The 20877-nt window shown below is 38.6% G+C and overlaps 2 protein-coding genes across 3 annotated transcripts in view; one reads left to right on the top strand and one right to left on the bottom strand.

Moving 5' to 3' along the window:
• Nucleotides 1-9680: 9680 nt before the first annotated feature.
• LOC125233358 lies at nt 9681-20835 on the bottom strand. 2 transcript variants are annotated; one of them, XM_048139342.1, is made up of 6 exons: nt 20738-20835; nt 18993-19065; nt 17979-18044; nt 15329-15480; nt 14496-14634; nt 9681-9884 (listed from the first exon to the last, which is right to left on the bottom strand). In XM_048139342.1, the coding sequence occupies exons 1-6, from the start codon at nt 20819-20821 to the stop codon at nt 9817-9819; spliced, it is 582 nt and encodes a 193-aa protein (XP_047995299.1). In that variant the 5' UTR covers nt 20822-20835; the 3' UTR covers nt 9681-9816. The 2 variants fall into 2 exon arrangements, with proteins under 2 accessions (XP_047995299.1, XP_047995300.1); XM_048139343.1 differs by lacking the exon at nt 17979-18044.
• Nucleotides 16139-20877, top strand: part of LOC125233357 (integrin beta-PS-like) — a 22043-nt gene continuing 17304 nt past the window's right edge. The window contains exon 1 of the mRNA XM_048139341.1: nt 16139-16175. The gene's annotated coding sequence lies outside the window, so the exon portion shown is untranslated. The remainder of the gene's footprint in view (nt 16176-20877) is intronic.

The raw sequence follows: 20877 nt of genomic DNA, 5'->3' as shown, positions 1-20877 counted from the left end.
AAATACTATCACAACTACACTGCTTTTTTAATGTGTGTTGACGTGATATCATGATTTTAAAGTAAAGAAATATGTCATTTATTTTTATAAAAAATTAAAACATGCAAAAATGTTTGGGTAAATATGATTTTGGCCACTTTCAGGCTGCGAAACCGCACCATCTAGTTTTTAAGCCTAAAAGGCCCATACATTTCAGGGGTACGCTTTTTTGTATGGGGTTTAATGAAGCATGACCATAAATAATATAGATTTTTAAGGTAGGTTCACACACTGTTAATACAGCTAGTTATACAATATTAAAAAAAATACAATTACTATGTTAAAAAACAATTAATTAATCTACACAAAATTGACAAAAAACAAAATGCAAATGTGATGTCATTTTGAAAAAAATATCCTATTTTTTATACAAAAATATTTTTGCAAAAAAAACATGCCCTGAAACAAGTACGGCGTTAAAAAAATACCCAAATTGCTATTATATGCAAATAACTCCACCAAACACCTCAATACGAGAACATTCGAACACACTGCACAAAGGCTCAAAGGGAATGTAAAAAAATAGCGACAAATGTACGAAAGTAATAATTCATCGGGCCTTTTGGCCGCGGGCCAGTCGCTGAGAATGTAAATTCAATACGCTACCTACTTGTCACAGTGTAAGGAATAAAAAGTACAACAACTACATCACTTACACCGTGGCTTGAGTGGACGACGGTCGCGGGACCGTCTCCGTCGCGTCGCATCGCATCGCCTTTAGGTCATCGAAGTCGCCCACATGCTACTTCCATAGAGATCGAAGGCACAGTATAATAAAGAGTACTATCGTACAGTATGGCCACTCCCGCTCCTCGCTGAAAGTGCCACCTCATAGTTACCGCCTGTCAAAAACGCGAACAGTCGACCTGTCATATCTCACTCATACAAGCATGGTTCGCGTTCACCTATACGAGCTTAGAATGTGTGTTATTTATGAATTGATCGCCAGTGTCCGAGGTGTGTCGAAGGTTTGATTTCGTCGCGCCGCGTCACATCGCGACCGTCGTCCACACAAACCACGTCGTTAGGCTGTCTGCTAAGCCATAAACTCTATAAAGCACTGTCTCAAAAGAATACCTATTATATTGCGAACATATATGTCTTATATTATGCTTTAGTAAGTACCTATAGCTGATAATTTCATTTTCAGAATCATTTGGTTTTGAGACAGCCATTCGGCTTAGCCGCCTCTATGGCAGCTTGAGAGCGGTTCTTTTCCGTGGCGGTCTCTCGGCGGCTACCATCAGGGCTCTTTAGAAAGCTAAGCAGTTGTATGTCTTCAGCAGTCTTTGAGGCCGTGGTTTGCGTGGACGAAGATGGGGCGGTTATAAAATTACGACCAGTTTATGACGTAGTGCGCAATTCTTTGATTGGTAGTGATTGTGTTTAAAGATAGATTACTCTAACACTAGTCTACTCTGCCCTAGCTCTGATATACTGGGCCTGTGTTTGGCGTTGCTTGCGTATTGAAAGTATACGATATTGGTCGCGAATGCTTGAGAGTGCCACTTGGAAACTATATTGGGCGTTATTTTCTTTGGCTTTCTCGACTGTGTAATGCTGTAACAGATTTGGAAATGCTTCTGCTTCAGGGAACATGGCTTTTGTAAAACGGTTTTTCTTATATTACGTACTAAACGGAACTTAGTTCTGTTATCACAGCGGACCCCAGGCTCCCATGAGCCGTGGCGAGTAACGCAAGGAGGATGATGATGACTTGATGACTAAACGGCCCGCCCCGGCTACGTATGGATTATCATTATATAACTTAAAATTTTGAAAAAAAAGCCCCAACATAGTGGACCGATTTTCATGAAACATGGCTAACGCCGTGTCTTGCGTAGGCGACGGTCGCGCGTCTCATACTTCCATATCGATAAGGTTTGATTTCGTATGCGTCGCATCGCCGTCGCGGGACCATCGCGCGACCGTCGCCCACGCAAGCCACGGTGTAAGAACACTCCCGACTAACTCAGCTTTCAAACAAAAAAAACTAAATCTAAATCGGCTAATCCGTTCGGGAGCTACCATGCCACAGACGGACACACACAGACAGACAGATTAGACAGACAGACAGACAAACAGACAGATACGTCAAACTTATAACACCCCATCGTTTTTGCGTCGGTGGTTTAAAATGGTGATAATAAGTTATCTGTAAAATATATAGACAATTATTCCATCGCGGACTTTTTTGTAGACCTCTATAAGGGCCACTTGCAGCAATGAAAATGGAGGGTTAACCCGAGGGTTAACCTACCATTTTATATGGAATTTGACAGATGACAGCCCACTAACCCTGAGTTGTGGTTGGTGCAAGAGGGCCTAAGAAGTACAATGGGTATGGGTAGCGTATTCGATTAATCCGTGCATTTTTTACCGACTTGTAATGTTAATGAATTTACGGAAAACCTTTACATATTATATACCTAAACCTTCCTCAAGAATCACTCATTCATAGATGAAAAGTGCATGAAAATCTGTTCAGAAGTTTTTGAGTTTCGCGTAATACACACAGACACACAGAGAAACGCGGCGAGGGACTTTGTTGATTTAAACGGAAGAGGTAGGTATAAAAATACACTTTTTAAAGCGTTGTAAAGGATTTTACGCGCGCGAGAAACCAAAATGGATTCATTTACCAAGGTAATCATAAAAAAAAGGACATGGACATACAATACCGATCGGGAATTGGGAATAATGGTTTTGACTAAATGATTTGAATAAACTGTTATACCAGCTATGACATCTTTAAAATATTTTGTTATTGTTGTTAACTTTAGTAAAGTAGGTATATACTGAATTTGTTAATATATGTAGGTTTTGTGATATGACTAATTAGTAGATTAGTTATAATTCATTTATATAATAAGAACGCTTTAAGAATTTGTTACTTAGTTAAAATGTAAGCTTTAATCCATCCTCTACAATGCAACTGTATTTGACACATTAGCCCCTGTGTGAACAAATATGATTATTATTAGTATAAGTATAATATTAGCTACTGCTTTAAAATAGTTGGCATTTATGAAATGTTAGTTAGTGATGTTAATTTATTAGATTGTAAGTTGTGTTTAGTGTATAAGCATAGGACTGAATTGTATTACTTAAATTTCTTTCGGGGGGAGGGAACCCCTTACCTTTTCAGGGGAGGTGTGATAGGCTAGTAGACATTCCTACACGTTGATCACGTAGACAACGTAGTAGTGATTGAATACAGATAAACCACCTCTCCATACGATAAGGGATTGCCTCTCAGCACGTAGGTTAACTGTATATAAACTACAAGCACAATGTATCTGGACTTGACTGGGAGAGTGTTAGGAGATAGGTAGAATATATTACACCTATACACCAGAACTAACTAGTGTTTCCATCAGCCAACTCCCAGGCTCTCAGCCTATTTCAAAAGTATAATCCATACCTACGACCTTTTTCTCCACCTGAACAGTTTAAGCCCACTCAAAGCCGCGACCTTTCTGTACTGTGTGGGTGTACTCCAGATTCAAATAACAGCTATATGCAAATGTGTGTGTGTGGAATTCGCTTCAAAGTGCTAACGAAGGATTGAAGCCTTTGATGTATTGATTGGGCCCAACTGTGCAACTATCGTGATTATTTCTGGCTCAATGGCGGGGTGACATACCGGCACAGGGAGAAACTGCCTAGCGGAGGTTTAGCACAACTTGCTTTCTCGCGCGCGAGTTCATACATCGAGCGCGACTTCAAGTATGGACTCGCGGGCGAGAGCGCAAGTTGTGCTAGACCGCCTGAAGTTCATTTGCTAACAAACTGTCATACAGTTTGGCGAAAATGCAACACTTAATTAGTAATTACTGTGTAACCTTTTTTGAGTAAGTGACAATCGTTGACGCTACGTAGCGATCGAAACGCGCTGGCTAGAATGCATACTGTAATATTACTTAGATTTATACCACCATAGATTCAAATAAGAAGATCATACCAGCCCATACATTAAAATGCGACCGCGCTACACCACACACAGATGGCGCACCAAAAACGCCTTGTTGCCATCGATTATTTGTAGATTGGCGTTAAGTGTCACTTTTGAGCCATAAATCTATGTCAAAAGTGACAATTAACGCCAGCTACAAGTATAATCGAAAGCTAACATTTTTTTTGTGGCGCTATCTATGTGTAGTGTATGCGCGTTCTTAGGCGGTCGCATTTTAATGTATGGGATGGTATGATCTTCTTATATTTAATTAATGATATCACTTAAAAAATATCCTGTGACATATCAGATTGTTTCAACCTCCCAGTGATGCGTATGCAATAGCATTCGTCTTTGTATGGAAGCCTACTCAGTACGGCGCGGGCTGATAAATTAGCAGGTGTCAAAATGTATAAAACCGCTCTTACTCAAAGCAAAACGGTAAATTCTGATAACCATTTTCCTCCCATATCTACTTTGACATAACCTTACATACATAATTCCTAAAGGACGAATCACACGCAGACGCAAAAAGACGTATACACCAAATGTATTCACAGCATTCTAAACCTAAACACGTTTGGGATAAAGATGGTAATTCGTTACACATGTGCCTCGATAGGAAGTGTCCACATTGCTTTGTACAAGGATCAAGGGACTGTATCGGTGTCTGTTTCGTTCTGGCTGATTTCATATTCAATGAGTACAAAGGTGATCGGTATATGGTGACAGGAGGAGCGGATAGCGTTTTTTAAGTGAAAATTGACCTTAGTCTTATAGATTTAAGGTTGAAACGTTGATTGTTGATTTAGAAAATATCAAGATTGAGACATTTTATCATTGCTCTTTGAAGATACAACCATTATTCAACTGGAAAAATATCATCATTTATTCCGTCGGTGGTCAAATCACAGAAATGGATTGAAATGGGTTAAATACTTGCCTAAATAGGTATAAATTCTTGTTTCAAAAATGTCAATATTTGATCTTCCAGTTTTCAGTTTGCTTTTAGTAGAAGACCTTTGTTACTTCTTAACATTATTAATTTTGACATGTGCCGACAGATGTTACTTATACTTACTTTAATATGCCGAGGTGAGGCCATTTCGTGGCTCTTCATATTCTATCTGTATGTCTCGAAAATTGTTTATAGTCTGTGTGCCTATGAATAAACAAACCATTATTCTATTCTATAAAAAACAAAGAAAGATATTTCCATAATATTGTCTTCGGTTACCGCGATAGTTACTCATGAAATAAAACTATGGAAACGGATTAAATCGCGTATAATGAATTTAAAATACATCCCGACGTTTCGAACTCTTTACAGCGTTCGTGGTCAACGGGTGACTGAGGAAAAATTAAAATGTGCAAAAGCTACCCACTTACAAGAAATATTAACGAACCATGACCACAAATAATATAGACTTCTAAGGCAGGTTCACACACTATTAATAAAGCTAGTTATACAATATTCAAAAATTTTTACCATTACTTTGTTAAAAAAATAATTAACCACCATACAACACAAATGCCTCACAGCCTTCGTCCTTGTGGCCGAACGAAGGACGAAGGCTGTGAGGCATTTGTGTTGTATGGTGTTGGACATTTCCAGTTTGTTTCTTTGTCAATTTTGTGTAGATTAATTGGTTAATTATTTTTTTAACAAAGTAATGGTAAAATTTTTTGAATATTGTATAACTAGCTTTATTAATAGTGTGTAAACCTGCCTTAGAAGTCTATATTATTTGTGGTCATGGTTCGTTAATATTTCTTGTAAGTGGGTAGCTTTTGCACATTTTAATTTTTCCTCAGTCACCCGTTGACCACGAACGCTGTAAAGAGTTCGAAACGTCGGGATGTATTTTAAATTCATTATACGCGATTTAATCCGTTTCCATAGTTTTATTTCAAGATATTTCCAATTTAAAAAATAATGATTAACCAGATATTTTCTGTTAGGTACAGGTAGCTGGCGTTAACGAAATGTTGCGTTTAACGTCAATAAAAAAAATACAATTCCATTACTTGTTAATTAGTTATCTTATATCTTACTGAAGTTATTTAAAGACTAGCTGACTATAGATTTAATAAAAAGATATTTAGTTCCATTTTTTTTCAACTACCTACATACCTACAAACAATACAACAATCCCTGGGCGCATCATATTCAATGCTCACGTTGCCGCATTGGTTATCAATCGCTTACGCCGTGTCTTGCGTGGGCGAAGGTCGCGCGACCGTCGCCGTCGCGTCTCATACTTCCACATCGAGAAGGTTTGATTTCGTATGCGTCGCATCGCCGTCGCGCGACCATCGCGCGACCGTCGCCCACGCAACCCACGGCGTTACACTCCGTGGTGAGGGAACTACCTTCGCTACGCGTGCTATCGCTTCTTTGTTGGCAAAGCTTGCGGCGACCTCGCTACGCATTTTAACGAACTTGCTACCCCTCCCTGAACTCGCTAGTGAGATAACGCAGTTTTTAACTATGCGTTTCTCCAAAAACTTCCTGCTTCGCACAGCTAAACTGTGGAATGAACTATTGCCTGTGGTATTTCGGACCGATACGACCTTCAAACCTTCAAGAAAGGAGCAGGCTCCCATCTTAAATGTCTTCTGGTGTTTCGGGAGTCCATGGGCGGAAGTGAATACTATCCGGCGACCTGTGTGGTCATTTGCCTCTTATCGCATATAGATAAATACCTAAGTAGATAAGGATAAATCGCTCCGCTCAACACCATACGACCAACATTACTTCGGGTCGGTCTGGAATCGAAGGGTACCGATAAGCAACACTTTGATCTCCCGTGACCCCATCTATCCATAACATCAGGGTACGTAGCCAAATGCAAAAACAATATCGTTACCGTTCCTATACTTCGTTTCTTTTAAGATTAGAATTATCTGTCAAACGGGTAAACAAAGAAGCAGTGGTCGTAAACCTTCCTTCTTCGATTTCGGCCGATACCACTGATTTCTTGGAACTTATGTACATAGTATTATAAGTTATAAGTTCCAAGAAATCAGTGGTATCGGCCGAAATCGAAGAAGGAAGGTCTACGACCACTGCTTCTTTGTTTACCCGTTTGACAGATAATTCTAATCTTAAAAGAAACGAAGTATATCTCTATCACGCTTCCATATTGGCGCGACAGGGTCTGTCATTTCAGTCGGCGTCTGGCGTCAGCGATTGTCATTTCGGCTAAGCCGCCAGTTTTGAAACTTGTGTGGAGGTATTTGGGATTGAAATTGGTAGAATATTTTGAAAGAGGAACTTGAAGAGAGAGAAATCGGAAATAGAATAGCACACACACACACAGCAACACTACACAGCGAAAGGAGTGTACCTAAAAGTTTTTAATGGGTCGGTTACGCGCATCTAACACCTCTTGAGTTGCTGGCGTCCATAGTTTACGGTAACCGCTTTTCATCAGGCAGACCGTATGCTTGTTTGCCACCACGTAGTATAAAAAAGTAATCATTTTATTCCGTTTTCCTTTTTTATAATAAAATATGTAGGTACATTTTAAACTTCATGAAAACTTGACTTGAAATGACTTTTTTCGGAACTTAATGTGCAAAATGTCATTTCATGCCTATTTGCCAGTTGTTTTTCGGTGAAAGAAAACATCGTGAGGAAACCGGACTAATCCCAATAATGCCTGATCTTCGAGTTGGAAGGTCAGATGGCAGTCGCTTTCGTAAAAGTAGATTCTGTGCCTACGCCATAATTCAATAAAATTGTTGATAGAGAAATAAAAACATAATTATTTCGGATCACGATTTCAATTTCACCATATACACTCGATCCTCTTTTCTTAATAGACAACCTTACAATTCTTTATTACATTCTAAACAAAGGCACTGTCACTGAAGTTACACAGCTCAGACCATCCAGGTCTGTGAAAACAATTGCTAGCTCAATCTCACACATTAATTGAGCACGTGAGCTCAAGCTCTTACTATCCTTCTTACAAAAAGGCTTATCTACAATGCTTTACTGCACCACTTACGTCCTTTTTCAAATGTAGACCATCTTTGCGAAAGAGCGTAAAACAATTTTTTACTTCACTTCAAATTGAATCTTGTTCTAAACGGTACGAGTTTGAATTTGGAACAGAAGGGTCGACTTCCAGGATTGTATAGTCAAGGTTATATGTACACAGACAAAGTGCCAGAAATATGTATACAGGTCCTTAATATGTGGGCATAAGGTCGCGTATACATATTTATGTCAGTTTATCCGTGTCCATGTTTAATAGGTTGACTGTACTGCAAGTTAACTTTTTTCTAAAAGAGAGTATGTCTAGTCTTACGTTCGATAGAAAGTGAATTCTTGTTTTAGGGGTAAGAGTTGATTTTAGATTGGTATTGAAGATTGGTTAGAATAGCATCGGACGCAATGGAATCAAACAGACTGAGCACTGAGCAGGCTTTGACACAGACAATGAATGTTTTGATTCCGCTCACTTGAGTCTGCAATTAGTGATAGTACATTCTCTACAGTTATATTAGAATTTAACTGGTTCTAATGCATAATTATTGCGTTGAAAGTTCTGAATAAGTCACGGTTATTTTTGACTTATATTGATCGGGATATAATCCATCCATCGAGTGTGAATGTGACCAGTGGTAACGCTGAAAGTGAACGCAGCCAACGCGCGTGAAGGAGGGTACATCGCGCTGTCTACGCAACTTTGACATCCACCCTTCTTCAGTTTTCCGTAGATTATGATGCATGCAACTGCGAGCTGCGTTGAAATATAGGGAGCTTGACAAAAATCGAAAAGTGTAATCACGGTCTATATCCCGGTCAATATAAGTCTATTGCGTTGAAACTATAGGTCTGCTGGGCGCAAACATGCTTTTCACAGAAATCGCGAAGCGCCTGGTTGAGGTAACGGTGACCGAAGATCTGGCGACTTCCTCGCACAACGTACGACGTTGCGATTTAGAGACGAAATGTCGCAAGCATTTAATTGTTTTAGAAATAATTAGCTAGGTATCGTTACTGATTAGTAATCACACCCCCGCCATAAGGTTCATAGAGATCAAAAGGGAAGTAAAATTCTTGGTAAAGTTCATTCATCCTTACTTGTCTTATCGTGTAAACAAACTCTTATATAGCAGTACCTACTTTTATTTCAAGGATAGCAAAAGGAATTGAGTAGGTTTCAATTATAAACGCTGCAAAGGTATCACAATTTATCATGGCACAAATTATATACAATTGGTTTTTAATTTATTTAAGATACCCAAAGATACGAAATATAGGTCTAAAAACGTTTACATAAACGTCGACTTAGGCAAAATGGAGGAAGTCCCCGCTCCGAGTCATTCCTGGTACAAAAGCAGCTGTCCATAGTAATCCAACGCGGAAATGCTGCGAGCGTAATAGGCACTTTTTCACCGAGAACGACAAAGAACAGTTAAATCGGATATTTTTTTACAAGTAAGGTTTATTTAGTTATAGTTTAATTTAATTTATATCTTTGTCATTGACTTGCCCGTGTGGTGACGGGTTAAGAATTTCACCACCCCCTTTCTTCCCGTGGGTGTCGTAGAAGGCGACTGTGGGATATGGGGTAAATTGTGGCGTAGGCGAGAGGCTGGCAACCTGTCACTGCAATGTCACAGTTTTGTTTTCTGTCAACCCCTTATTTGCCAAGAGTGGCATTGAAACTTGAGTAGTTTCATATGCTCTGCCTACCCCTTCATGGGATACAGGCGTGATTGTATGTTATGTTATGTTATGTCATTGACTTAGTATATAATATATACATATGTATGTAAAAAAACGTAAACTTATAATTATAAGTCTATACAAACATCATTACTCCAATTCCATCGTCGGCATGCTGGTCAAACTCCTTGGTCGTGGTCACGTCTGCGAGACAAAAAAAAATCGTATTAATAAATAAATAAATAAATATTATAGGATATTCTTACACAGATTGACTGAGGCCCACGGTAAGCTCAAGAAGGCTTGTGTCGTAGAAGGCGACTATGGGATATGGGGTAAATTGTGGTGGAGGCGAGAGGCTGGCAATCTGTCACTGCAATGCCACAGTTTCGTTTTCTTTTAACCCCTTTATTTGCCAAGAGTGGCCCTGAAGCTTTAGTAGTTTCATGTGCTCTGCCTACCCCTTTATGGGATACAGGCGTGATTGTATGTATGTATGTATGATTGTATCACACAAATAAATGCCCTTACCGGGATTCGAACCCGGGACCGTGGCGTAGCAGGCAGGGTCACTACCGACTGCGCCAGACCGGTCGTCGTATTATATTTTTTATTACTCCTTACCTATGTGGTGGGTATCTTAGTGACATAATGACGGTGGTAACTTTGGAGGCTTTTAAAGTTCGACTTAAGAATAATAAGCAGGTACGTAAAACGGATGAGAAGACACGATTTTCGACTTGAGTCATGGTCACGTTTGCGAGACAAATTCAATTTGTATACCTTTTTGCTAGTTACTCCTTATTATGTAGTGGGTATCTTGTGTATAACGGGGAGAGGGGGGTATTCTGTGGCCCTATGACAGAGAAGGTGAGAGGGAGTAGATTAGCATGGTATAGGCATGTAGGTAATGCGGAGGGATGAAAGCAATGTTATAAAACGAGTAGTAAATATGATGGTGGATGGATACAGTGGTAGTGGAAGGCTTATGAAAAGATGAATGGAATGTGTGAATAATGATATGAGATTGAAAGGTATTACCTAGTATGGAAAAACGGACTATACGGCTGATAGAGAGGAATGGAGGAAGATGATCTGTTGCGCCCACCGCAAATAATGGGAGAAGGGCATGGCGGTATCTTATTTTATCACAGTGACACTGACAATTCTATTCCAATATCTGGGTTGATAAGTAATAATACTCAGCGTCAATATATACTTGTTGAACAGGCAACGAACAGCGAAGAGTCAACTCAACTGGCGACAACTGTCACTACTAGTGAAACTGGCCAGTGGATGCTGTTAAACAGCATAAATTAAGGAAAAAGATGTACGTTGTGTCAGAAAGGAGAAATCAATAATTGGAACTGAAAAGTTCAACGGGGCTCAATAAATTAAAACTATAATTTCCAACTAGCTGGCGATAACTGGATGCGGATGGCAATGGACCGAAAAGCGTGGAGGAATGGAGAGGAGGCCATGTCCGAAAACGGGCGCTTTAAAGGCTGCTATAGATAGATAGATAATTTCCAAAAAAATTTTTAAGACGCGGCTCATACAGTGAGGCTTCTGATGTATTTGGGCTCAACCAAATCTTGCGCTAAAAAACGCCGACAAATTTGAAAAATGCTCACCAGCCTAGTGTCTTCATTAAACACGTGCCTTCCTAAAAATCTTGAATTGGAACCTTGGCAGCATCATAAAAACCCAATAACACTTAAAAATTTATTAAGAATGATTCCCATAAAAATTTTGAATTTCGTTCAATTTTCTAGTGCCAAGATTTGGTTGGCCGTCTACATTCATCATTCTCTTACCATTATCCCAGCATGTCTTTCTCTTCCACACATCTTTTTCACTCGTCATCTCATCATTAACTTGTTTTAGTTCCATATCATGTCTCACACAGTCTATCTGTCATCGTAACATTGTAAAAACCGTTAGTTTATAATTTTACTAGCGAGATTATGAACTAACGAAATATTGTGAACCGTAACGTACAGTTCACAATTTGACGGATTATTTTTACGTTAGATTATAATCTAACGAAGCGGAACCGTCATATTGTAAACTGTCATGGCGTCGGAACGAAGCTAGCGTTCTGATTGGTCGGTTTTATAGTAGATCGTTCTGTGGCCATAGAGTGACTGACACAAATAGACACTGCAATCACAGATGTCAATCAAAAACCTCGTTAAACTTTTATCATCAAAATTCGATATATCGATGACCGTAGGCTCAAAGGGCGTAAGGGACAAAATGGCGAAAATGAGTTATGAATGCAGTTATACTCAGATTTTTTTTCTCTATCGAATGGTATATTCAACGTCTCGATACCTTTGAAAAAATGTCCGATACGCCCTAAAAAAAGTCGTCATTTCTACTAAGTTTGAAAGAGCATTTTGTCGTATCCACCAAGCTAAAAAAATTTTTTGGGGCGTTTTGGCGTAACTCCCTAATCTCATGTACGTTACAGGGCGGATCATTTTTCTAATTTAAGAAATCTTTTAACGATGGGTGCAAATTTAGTGCTCTATAGGGTGAAAATGACGTAAAAAATATAAATAATAATAATAATGGGAAGTGCCTCCACAAATCTATCGTTGTATGTTTTGCTATGTACCCTCGTCGATATTTATAGTAACGCTACAGGAATTAAACTGCCGCTGAACATAGTGAAAACTGCCGCTGAACTAAGAAAAAGAGTAAACAATTAAATACATCATGACCATTATGAGTTATGACCAATATAGTACTAAATAAGTAAGTTCCAAAACACTTTTTTAAATGTGTTTTTTATTACTTTAAATAGCTTTGTGGAGGCACTTACCAATAATTGATACTTTTTCATTATTTTTTAAGAACGGCCTCCACAAGAGGCATCTAAATCGCACCGATCGTTTACGAAAACCTCGAAAAAAGTATTTTTATACATTGATGGATCCGCCTACAGTACTCAGTGCTATATACGACAATTTTAGCGCACAATGTAATTTAATTGCGAAGTTTTCATTTGATTAATTCCAAAATAAACTTATGATTCCCTCTTAATTACATAATAATAAAAAAAATACGCAGTAAAATAGCAATTTACATGAAATTTATCGCAGATTTTACAAAATTATTGTTAAGAATAGTGTACGACTTACGCCAAATTGTCCTCATAAAACAAGTATTTGTGTCCGATGTCAATCAAAAACCTCGTTAAACTTTTATCATCAAAATTCGATATAATTATTGTTTAAGAAAATGGTCGAACTCGCCAAATAAACAAAATTGTCAGTTACTTTGCTTGTTATGTGGCGGCTTAATTGGTACATATTTCTTGTGATTTAATATTCAATTTTCGAAAAAATAAAACCGTTAGTTTATAATCTTACTAGTGACATTATAAACTGACGAGTTATGGTAAACCGTAACGTTCACAATTTAACGGATTATTTTTCGTTACATTATAATCTAACGGGGAGAAACCGTCAAATTGTAAACTGTCATATGCGTCAGGAGCTAGCGCTCTGAATGCTCAGTTTTTTGTTAGATCGTTCTGTGCCCATAGAGTACCTAACATAAATAGACACTACAATCACAGATGTCAATTAATGTATTAAAATAGTACATTACGATACAAGTGCGTAAAAAAGGAAGTTAAAAACGAGTGGCGATAGATTAATGTTTTAAATCGACACGCCACGATACGAGTTACGAATTTCCTTTTCGCACGCAAAGTCTCGGGACTCGTGAGGTAATGACATACATCTCGCACTTATAACGAAATGTACGATTTCAGTACAGATGGTGCTTTTTTTACGCACTAGTGCGAGAAGTGGTTCATTATATGTCAGGACGAAACTTCGGAGGGCCATCTGTACTTAAAAACGTCGAACGATACAAGTGCAAAAAAGGGGAAGTTTGAAACGAGTGTCGATAAACCAAAACACGTCTGAAAGAAGAGTAATGTATTAATAATTGACATCTGTGATTGTAGTGTCCATTTATGTTAGGTACTCTATGGGCCCAGAACGATCTAACAAAAAACAGACCATTCAGGGCACTAGCCCCTGACGCATATTATGACAGTTTACAATTTGACGGTTTCTCTCCGTTAGATTATAATCTAACGAAAAATAATCCGTTAAATTGTGAACGTTACGGTTCACCATAACTCGTCAGTTTATAATCTCACTTGTTTATTTGGCGAGTTCGACCATTTCCTTAAACAATATATCGAATTTGAATGATAAAAGTTTAATGAGGTTTTTGATTGACATCTGTGATAGCAGTGTCTATTGGTGTCAGTCACTCTATGGCCACAGAACGATCTACTATAAAACCGACCAATCAGAGCGCTAGCTTCGTTCCGACGCCATGACAGTTTACAATTTGACGGTTTCGCTTCGTTAGATTATAATCTAACGTAAAAATAATCCGTCAAATTGTGAACTGTACGTTATGGTTCACAATATTTCGTTAGTTCATAATCTCACTAGTGAAATTATAAACTAACGGTTTTTACAATTTTACGGTGACATATCCACCTCTTCTTCGTTTTCCTCTCCTGTCACTTCCACCACCTTCCACATTCATTCGTAATATCTTTCTCGTCACATGCCTTTCATCCCTCCGCATTACATGTCCATACCATGCTAGTCAATTCGCTCTTACTTTTTCTACTATCGTAGCTACTTTCAGGCTTCCTCTGATATACTCATTCTTTATCTTGTCCATTCTTGTCACGCCACACATCCATCTTAACATTCTCATCTCTGCTCTGGTTGGCCGTCTACATTATAAATTATATTTTGTGGTAAAACATACCTTCGTCTACAAAAGCGAAAGGTCTCCCAGCACTGCCTCCAGGAAATTGATCTCTCCATGGCATTATGTCCGGACTTTCTTGTATTTGGTTCCAGCGGTCCATTCGCCATTTTGGTCTCGGAAAGAACGGCAACAGAACCTGAAAAGGGAATTGGAATTTTATAGACGGTCAACCAAATATTCGCAAAAAAACGGCCGAAAATCAAATTTTCGAATGGAAATGAATCCCCCTACATTTTCAATCATTTTTTAAGCAATGGCTAGTTGATGATTCCATCAACACCAAGGTTTTTAAAGGCACGCTATTTATAAAGTTGAAGACAATTTTTTTTACAAGTGGACTTACCTACTCTTGGCCACAGTTTAGCCAAAGACAAAGACGTGGCCTACGATGGAGTGAGCTCGCCTAGAAGATGCCTATTCACTCTTGATTTGAAAGTTGCCAGGTAATATAGCTCCCAGGATATGAGCTCCGAAATAGCCGCCGTCAAGAAATTCCACTCCTTGGCAGCGTGTATAAGAAAAGAAGAGGCAAAGAATTCGCAGAAAATTGGCCATTTTTTTTGTCGCCTTTTTAACCGACTTCAAAAAGAGGAGAAGATTCTCAGTCGCCGCTGCACGCTCAATATGAACGCGTACTCAGGTCTTACACTAAGAATATCCTATAATATTTATTGATATAATATATTATTTTACATTGGCTCTACGGAATAATTTATTAAAAATGTAGTAGAAGTGTGTTTAATCATAGAAATTGCAGTCCTTCGTGTAAATATAGCTTGGACTGTCGTGGAAAAATGTTATTGGATTTCTGAACAGTGTTATTTAAGTACCCGTTGGTGCCTGCTGCGTTGAAAGTAGTGAATCATTTCGGGAGACGTAGTCTGTACAATTTCGTCCAAGGGCGGTTTCGGAGAAGTCGTTGTCGAGGTTGTAAATGAGTTCTTTACAGTTTTTGGTAAGTTCTTATTTGTGGTTGCTTTAGCTGAAAACAAAGGAATCTTGTTTAAAGACTGCTGTTTTTAGTCCTAATATGAATAAATAAATCACTGACAACAATAACCATCATCCTTGCGTTCTCACGGTATTTACCACGGCTCATGGGAGCCTGGGGTCCGCTTTGACAACTAATCTCACTAGTTTTTACAAAAGTGACTACCATCTGACCTTCCAACACGAAGGGTAAACTAGACCTTATTGGAATTAGTCCGGTTTCCTCACGATGTTTTTCCTTCACCGAAACGCGACTGGCAAATATCAAATGACATTTTGCAGATAAATTCCCAAAAACTCATTGGTGCGAACCGGGGTTCGAACCCGCGACCTCCGGAACGAAAGTCGCACGTACTTACCGCTAGGCTACCAGCGCTTAATTGACAACAATATCCCATCAAAAAGGCGGCAAAAATATATGAGAAAATTTAGTTTCTAGAGCCTTATGATCGTGTCAAATATTATCTTCGGACCAGTGCGCGGATGTTGTGAGTGCTGTGTGTCGTGTGGTGGGAAATAAACATTAACTAAAAGCGGGTAGATTATATTAATTTGTCTACCCCGAACATTTATATAATTTAATATCGGGTAGTTTTGTGTTGTTTACATCTCCGGTGACACTTTGTTGGGACGTCAGCCTTCCGCGACCACGGCCAGTGCAACCTGGCCGAAACGTTGGGAAAAAAGGTAAAAATAATGTTAATTAATCGCGTTCGACCTGTGTGTGACTTTAAATTAATGTGTCAAATATTTATTTACGCAGTCTTTTTGTAGGATTTTATTGGCCGTGACTGGTCATGTAAATATGTAGGTACAGTCAACCAATTGGAACGCTAGGCCACTCTACAACCATGTCAAAATGACAAGCAGTAAGAGATTTCTTATCATCTGATTTATAACGTCACTATGACATAGTTCTACAGTGGCCTAGGGTTACAATTGGTTGACTGTACATAAATTAATTGCAATAAAAAAACTCTAGCTGCAAAATAATCGAAACAGGAATGTAACAGAAGTATATAAAGGATCTCACAGACAAACTATTAATATTTACTTTTGTTTTTATTATTATAGTCCGTTCTCTATTGGGCATGCTTGTATGGAGAGGTATCATATATATTTTTGAGTACAGCATTGGCGTTTGGTATGGGTATTATACACGTCCTCCTGAGTCAAATAAGACCGGTAGCCACTTTGAACTCCGTGTCCGAAGGGGGGGACGTGTACCTATAATATCCATACCAAGCGCCAATGCTGTACTCAAAAATTCATACCTTTTCCCAATAGAGAACGGACTATTATACGGTAATCGGTTGATTTGCCTATCCCAGAGAACGAGGACCTTTTACAACATTAGTAAAGCCAATAATAGTTATTTGCTTTACAAGGGGCACAGTGGTTGTTTAACCGCACGTGCCAAAATTGATACCAGCGGGCCGATTTTTGAGTCTCACGTGTTCGAATTCAGAAAATTATCACTGAAAATAATAAACAAGTCACCGTTTTCAACCGGTATTTTAGTGACAAAATCCCGTATGCGAGATTCAAAAATCGCCCCCCAGAGCAAGCAAAAGATTCCAATACTGAACCGCAAGCGTAGCGAGTGGTTCTAAAAGTGGAATCTTAACTTTGCGAAGGTTTCAAGACACGTAGGTTAAACAAACTTTGCCACCGAGTGAAACACAACATTTTTCACCTCACCAACACGAACAAAATTAAATACTTACTTTACTATAAAACATCAAACTAAATAAAATCTAGCAATCTATTCAATTAATTCAAAATAGTTATTTATAGGTAAATTCTGCCCGCCCAGCTCAAGGCATCAAGTTAAAAGTATGAAATTACTTTGCACTCTTGTGGATACAATGCAATTTTGCTATCCGTTTTCGAATAGCAAAATTGATATTTACCAGTTGGTGTGGTGAAAATATATTTTCCCCTCACTGGCTCGGAAACACGCGTTTTGTCGTTTAATACCAGCGGGTAAAAACGCATTTTATCCACTAGTGGGTAAAGTAATTTGACCTTTAATAAAGTCAAATTAACTGTTTTAAAATTGATAAAAGTAGGTAAATCTAGTAATAAAGATGATTTACCACCTGTGGAACTACTGGAAGCAGTGATAAACGCATTTTTTGCGTTGTAGTTTCCTCGCTATTGTGAGGGGAAAAGTTTTGTGTTACACTCGGGTGCAAATGTATTTTACTTCTCGTGTGTTAAAAAACTCGCAAGTTCAGGATTCTATTCTCGAACCACTCGCTTCGCTCGTGGTTCAACTATAGAATCCTTTCTAATGCTCGTTTTTCAATTCCACACTCGGCGTTAAAATACAACTTTGCAACCTTGTATAACAAATAACTATTATATTTAGTCTTTGATTACTACAAAGCATTCACATATGTATTGTGCATACTTGTAAACTATGTGAGGTGTGCAATAAAGAGTATTGTATTGTATTGTCTTGTTTGTATTAAGTTAGGTATATACTTATAATTGTAGACGAGATTGTCGTGCTCCACCAATAGTCTGCAGTAGTTTCAGTCGTTTCTGGTGCTGTAAATATTACAGAAAAACTGAAAATTTTGGATATGGACTGGATCATCATCGTGTCGGCCCAATTCGTATACATTAAATATTACTATATACGACATGGATCTGACATGTTTGACCTAATAGATAGATCGGATCTATTATATGCTAAATATTAGCTGAGTTAGTCAGATAATGGTTGTTAAGAGGTGTAGAGTGAAATGCTTAGAACAGACACTTTTTGGCTACATAACCTTATTTAGACTTTTTTTTTTATGGACTGATCGGCGATTGACCCTAGTCACACCTGATGGGAAGTGAAGACAGAGTCTAAGATGGAGCTCACCGATTCAGTTATAGCCTATTCACTCTACGTTTAAAGAGACCGAGGTCGTATTAGGACTTAGGAGCTAAACATATCAATAGTAATCGCCCAGCAAGGAGGTGGGAACCTCCTTCGTCCCTATATTTGTGATAACACTACATTAGTGAGCAGGCAAGCACGATCACGTGATAAACGATATAGTATCGGGCCTAGCGATGAAAAAAGCCGGAAAATTAACGTTTTTTTTTTCATTTCCTTTGGTTTTTTTTCAGAAATTTATAGAAAAAAATCGAGAAAAAAAAGATTATAAATGAAAGAAATTGGTCATTGTTTGGACGGACACATACCAGAGATAGAAATCGATTATTGCCAGATCGACTTTATAAATTAATCTTTATTCTGCACTGACGACATGGAAGCAGAAATGGATGAAGGACAGACGGTCAACCAAATATGAAAACACAATAATCTCTTCCTTTTTTCAACGCTAGTCAGGCCGTCCTTTTCGCACTATTTGGAAGTGCGATAAGGACGCACTGAGGCGATAAAGTTTATCCAACTAGTGTGCCACGCTCGCAGGTTTCATACTAATAGTATAAATAATAGTACCCAAAGAAACTGCCTCTGCATAATTTGTTAAAACATACCATGTGTTCTTCTAGACCTGGAAGGTCTCTTCATAAAGTTTATAAAAGAATTCCATCCATATTCCAACTGTTCCTGAAACGATATAAAAAACTCATTTACGTATTAAATGCTTTGTTTAAAGTTCACCTATACATGTGACCCCCATGACTCCCCACCCCCCTGGATCCGCGCATGACTCCATTGGAGTCTAGCTCGACGGGCCTCCTAAATGATTCGAAACATGTCGCAACAGTTGCGATAGGTACGGTACAGTCGTTTATTTATAGTATTTTATGAAACTGGCGTTTAAGTGAGGCCAAAAAAGACGAGTGGCGTGAGTAACAATTTGAGGCGAAGCCGAAAACTGTTAATAAAGACGCCACGATCGAGTCCCCTCTGTTCCTGCACTTACCCTGTCGCTAGCACTCCCCCGCGCCGCTGCCAGCTCCGGCGCCCCGCGCACCTACGCTATTTTCATTAAAGGCTTCCTAACAATGCTTTAAGAGCTATATCGTATACGTGGGTGCGCAGGACGCCGGCCCCCGGCTGGCATCTTTTATGTTGGGTTTTAAAGATCTATTCACGACACTGTAAATGACGAATAACACTACGGGAGTAGAAAAAATAATTAAATATACGTCTCACGAAAGTTTAGCGTCTATAATTAATTAACGCGTACAATTTTTACATCGTAAAAATAATCGTAAGCGCTGGTGGCCTAGCGGTAAACGCGTGCGACTTTCGATCCGGAGGTCGCGAGTTCGAACCCCGGCTCGTACCAATGAGTTTTTCGGAACTTATGTGCGAAATGTCATTTGATATTTGCCAGTTGCTTATCGGTGAAGGAAAACATCGTGAGGAAACCGGACTAATTCCAGTAAGGCCTAGTAACCCTTCGGGTTGGAATGTCAGATGGCAGTCGCTTTCGTAAAACTAGTGCCTGCGCCAAACCTTGGGATTAGTTGTCAAAGCGGACCCCGGGCTCCCATGAGCCGTGGCAAATGCCGGGATAACGCAAGAAGGATGATGATGAATTTTTACATCGTAACTGTATCTATTTGAAAAAATGTCAGTACCATTTCGCTGTGCTATAAAAAAGTTATATTCTCCCTTTTTTAACCCCCGACATAGGGTTGCAAAAAAACGGTTTTTTTTCTGGCTTGAAAAAAAAACATGATAAAAAACCGTGATAAAAAACAGTTTTTTTTCTGGAGTATGTTTTTTTTCTAAAGTACGAAATCTCAATATTTGCAAAGTAGTTAATACTTTTATACGGTTTTTAATGTTAACGAATTTAATCAAATAACTTTAATTTCTGGTCTTATAAAAGTAACATTTACGAAATCTGTAGTTGGTAGTTATCACTATTTACTGGTTGGCAACACCACCGCCTCTCCACGCTACACGCAGCATCGGGGATTCCCCAATAAACGTTTGTATACTGAATGTTAATTGAATTAAAATGTACGTTATTGTTATTGAAACACGTTACAACTCACGAAAAACCGTTATTGTCGTATTATTTGTTCATCTGAAAAAAAAAACCATATTTAGAAAAAAAACCAGGGTGCTCGGTTTTTTTTTCATGTTTTTTTTTTTCATAATTCTGAAAAAAAAAAACATTTGTTTTTTTTTCTATTTACAACCCTACCCCGACACAAAAACGACGGGATGGTATTTATAACTTTGACGCGCGGATCTCGCACGGATCAACCGATTTAGATTTAGTTTTTGTTTTGTTTGATATCTGATTCAAAAAACTTACTAATATCTTATCGAAGAAGTGTTGTGCAAAATTCGCCTCAGCTCCAGCCAGGCACACTAACATCACCACTATACTTAATTTCATGTCGTGTTTCACCCACAAACTCTAACGGAACAATGACCGAATGACAGACGATTTGT

Source organism: Leguminivora glycinivorella, chromosome 14 (assembly GCF_023078275.1).
Source record: "Leguminivora glycinivorella isolate SPB_JAAS2020 chromosome 14, LegGlyc_1.1, whole genome shotgun sequence".
Taxonomy (NCBI): Eukaryota; Metazoa; Arthropoda; class Insecta; order Lepidoptera; family Tortricidae; genus Leguminivora; species Leguminivora glycinivorella.
Note: the sequence above shows the minus strand (reverse complement) of the source record. Positions and strands in the feature narration are given on the sequence as shown.